Here is a 3,016-nt window from a genome sequence, read left to right on the forward strand (position 1 = left end):
TTTGCTTAAAAGGAGAGAAAAAAGCTAGGAGCTACGGCTACCTGTACTAGGTCACATTTTACATTGGTTTTACTTACTTTGTAATATAAGGCTACAAGGACAGAATTACCTGCATTTTTAATTTGTAGAATGCTTTGTTTTCTTTTTACGGGTGAACAACAGTTCCAGTTTCCATTTCATACACACATATATTTGATATTAGGACACTTATTGTGGGTCTTGGAATTAAATCAGTGTTTGCTGTACCTGAAGGAATTGGTGATGACCGCAGCATACATGATGCAGAATTTGAGGCATTTGAAATACTCTTGTCAGATGAGGGAAGATAACTGTATGGATCCACAAGAAGTTTGGCGCTCTGAGTTACAGAGATATTTTCATCTGTGCTCTGACTGCTGAGAGAGTGTAGACTGCCAGAATTTCCATCTTAAAAAAAAAAGGAGGAGGATAAAAGCTGTATTACTTCTGTGTTCAAATAAAAAACAGCCATCAGAGACTATTTAGAGCAATTCCATAAAACAAGTCATAAACAACCTAAATTCACTTCAAATACAACACATTATTCCTTACACTCAGGTTCTGAGTACATTTATGTCCCTTATCTTTTACCAGGGCTTGACCATGGGTTTGGGGGTCTTGTTTTATTTTAAAAGGACATTGAGAGAATAGATCTAGTAGATGTGAACTTTAAAAAAGCTCTGTTTGACAGAAAATTTTTGTAGGGGCTGGAAGAACAAAATAACTCCTTCAAGTGTTTGGAGAGGTAGCTAGGAGTCAGCATGAAAGGCGACTAATTTATTCTGATGAAGTTTGGCAGCATAACAAAGGTGGAAAGATTGAAAGAAAGATTCAGGTGGAGGGAAAGAACATGAAGACCAACAGTGACATTTGGTGGGAAGCCAATGGAAGCTTTTGGTAGTCCATCAAAACAGCATATGACTTCAAGAAAGCTTCATGTAAACATTTGCAAAGAAAGGGAAAAAAAGGGTTTCTGTCAGGTGGAAAGCTTAACAGTTTCTATTTTTAGGATTTTTTTATGGCAGAAGAAGATGATGGATATTGTTGTGGTTTAACCTCAGTAGGAAACCAGCAGTAGGAATGACTCAAAGAAGAGACGACAAATAGCTGATGAGAAACCAATTACAGGGCATATGCCTAATTCTGTGTACAGTTTTCATTACAGACTTTTGCAGTGTCACTTGATAAAGAGCTTCAGAGATGTTAACTAAGAACCAGAGATGCAGATGTAAGAATTCAGATGAACATCTAAAGACACAATAAGAACAGGTAGACCCCTGGACAGCTCAGTATTTAGATACCCATCCAGTGAGGGTATTTGGGTGTATTCCTAGATCAGAGTGTTGACCTGTGGAAGAATATGGCTCTAAGTACAAGGAGCAGGAATAGGAAAATGTGAAAGAAATGACACTCTCATTATTTAAAAAATGGTGGACTAGAACTCATAGTAACTAGCATTTCATTTCATTAAAGACAGAGAAAGTAAGCTGGGCAGAGCTACGTAGTGTGAAACAGCAGATGTTACCTACTGCATGAATGAGAAAGGATTAGGAGACAACCAGTGTGAGTGAAAGATCATTTTAGAAAAGGATTTTAAACACCTCTGCTGGGAATATTATTATAGATCTCTAGGCACACATAGGTCTTTAATAACATTAGACAAAACTACTGGGATTGTACTAGTATGAGAGAATGACCTTGACCAGTAACCGCAGCATAAAAAATAGAAACATGCTAATAAAATTTGCAGATGTCATTCAGAAAGAACGGCTTGACCCAGGTTACTCAGAAAGAACCTAGTTGACCTAGAAGACTGGAATAATAGAAGTGGAAATTCAGCAGCAAAAATATGAGATCTAGACTTTCTGCTTCAAGCTGGGGCTAATGATTTGGAATTAAGCTGAGGAAAAAAAAAAACTTACGTAGACTATTCTCTAATGAAGAATCTTGTGAGAAAGAAAAAATAAAATTCTAAGGTATATTAAGCAAAGTTTTTTTTTTCAGATGGAAAACATTCGTCACACCTCTTTCATAATACTAAGTACAGAAGTCTGGTAGCCTTAGTTCAGTGACTTAAGTTAGAACATACACAAGGAGGACTGGTAGGATACCGGGAGAATGAAGCAGCTTATTTTACAAATGGACTTCAAAAGAACGTATCCTGTTTGTCTAGCGAAACAAAGCGTATTAAAGGATTACTCGCTATATCGGAAATAAAATGGGAAAAGAGGGAAAACAGCCATTTAAGCTTAAAGCAATGCCCAAGAATAAGTGTGTGTATAAGCTGGCTAGGGAAGAAAAATTAAACAGGCTGAAAGTTAGAAGACAGTTCCTAACTCTGAAGGAGCAAGTTTCTGAAAAAGTCTTCTAATTGTATTGGTGGAAAAAACAATTCCACTAAAATCTATAGTCATTAACTTCTGCCTTGGTGCCATGCCAAACGCATCTCTTGTCAACAGCTACCGGGGAACAGATTTTCACCTGAAACAATTGCATCTAATTTTGGCAAAGTAAGAAGAATGTCAGTCTTGCTTTCCGTTATAGATGGAGATATTGGCAAAGTAATAACAAACACTTCTGCTGTAGTTCGGTTCACAGGCTTTACGGTATCTATACGCACATGCAACAAAATCTAAGTAGTGACTCTGTAAAGGACCACCAACTGATCAATCAGATTAATAGTACCACCACAATCTCATCAATGACCTCCACAGGCATATATGACAATTTTTAACAGGAACCAGCAGCAAGAAGGGCTGACATTTATCATTATCTGATCTGATTACACTTACAGTCCATGCTCATATTCAATCTAATATTCCTTTTTCTAAAATTCATCACAATATTCCTATTAAGCTTGGTAACCACAAGTTATTCTTCATCTTTAAGATTTTTATGCTATGTGTATAGATAAATGCTTGGGTTGAGGTACAGCCAAATTACGCTACATTTGTTTTTTGCCATTTTCCCCAGTAACTCAAATTCCTTAAGCCTCCTG

The 3,016-nt window shown here is 36.9% G+C and overlaps 1 protein-coding gene across 1 annotated transcript in view; it reads right to left on the reverse strand.

Moving 5' to 3' along the window:
• The window catches only part of RIPK2 (receptor-interacting serine-threonine kinase 2), an 18,605-nt gene that overhangs the window by 2,694 nt on the left and 12,895 nt on the right, over positions 1–3,016 (reverse strand). The window contains exon 9 of the mRNA XM_009324436.1: positions 247–426. Within this exon, the coding sequence (XP_009322711.1) occupies positions 247–426 (180 nt within the window). The remainder of the gene's footprint in view (positions 1–246; positions 427–3,016) is intronic.

This window comes from Pygoscelis adeliae, unplaced genomic scaffold, assembly GCF_000699105.1.
Source record: "Pygoscelis adeliae isolate BGI_AS28 unplaced genomic scaffold, ASM69910v1 Scaffold145, whole genome shotgun sequence".
NCBI classification, from domain to species: domain Eukaryota; kingdom Metazoa; phylum Chordata; class Aves; order Sphenisciformes; family Spheniscidae; genus Pygoscelis; species Pygoscelis adeliae.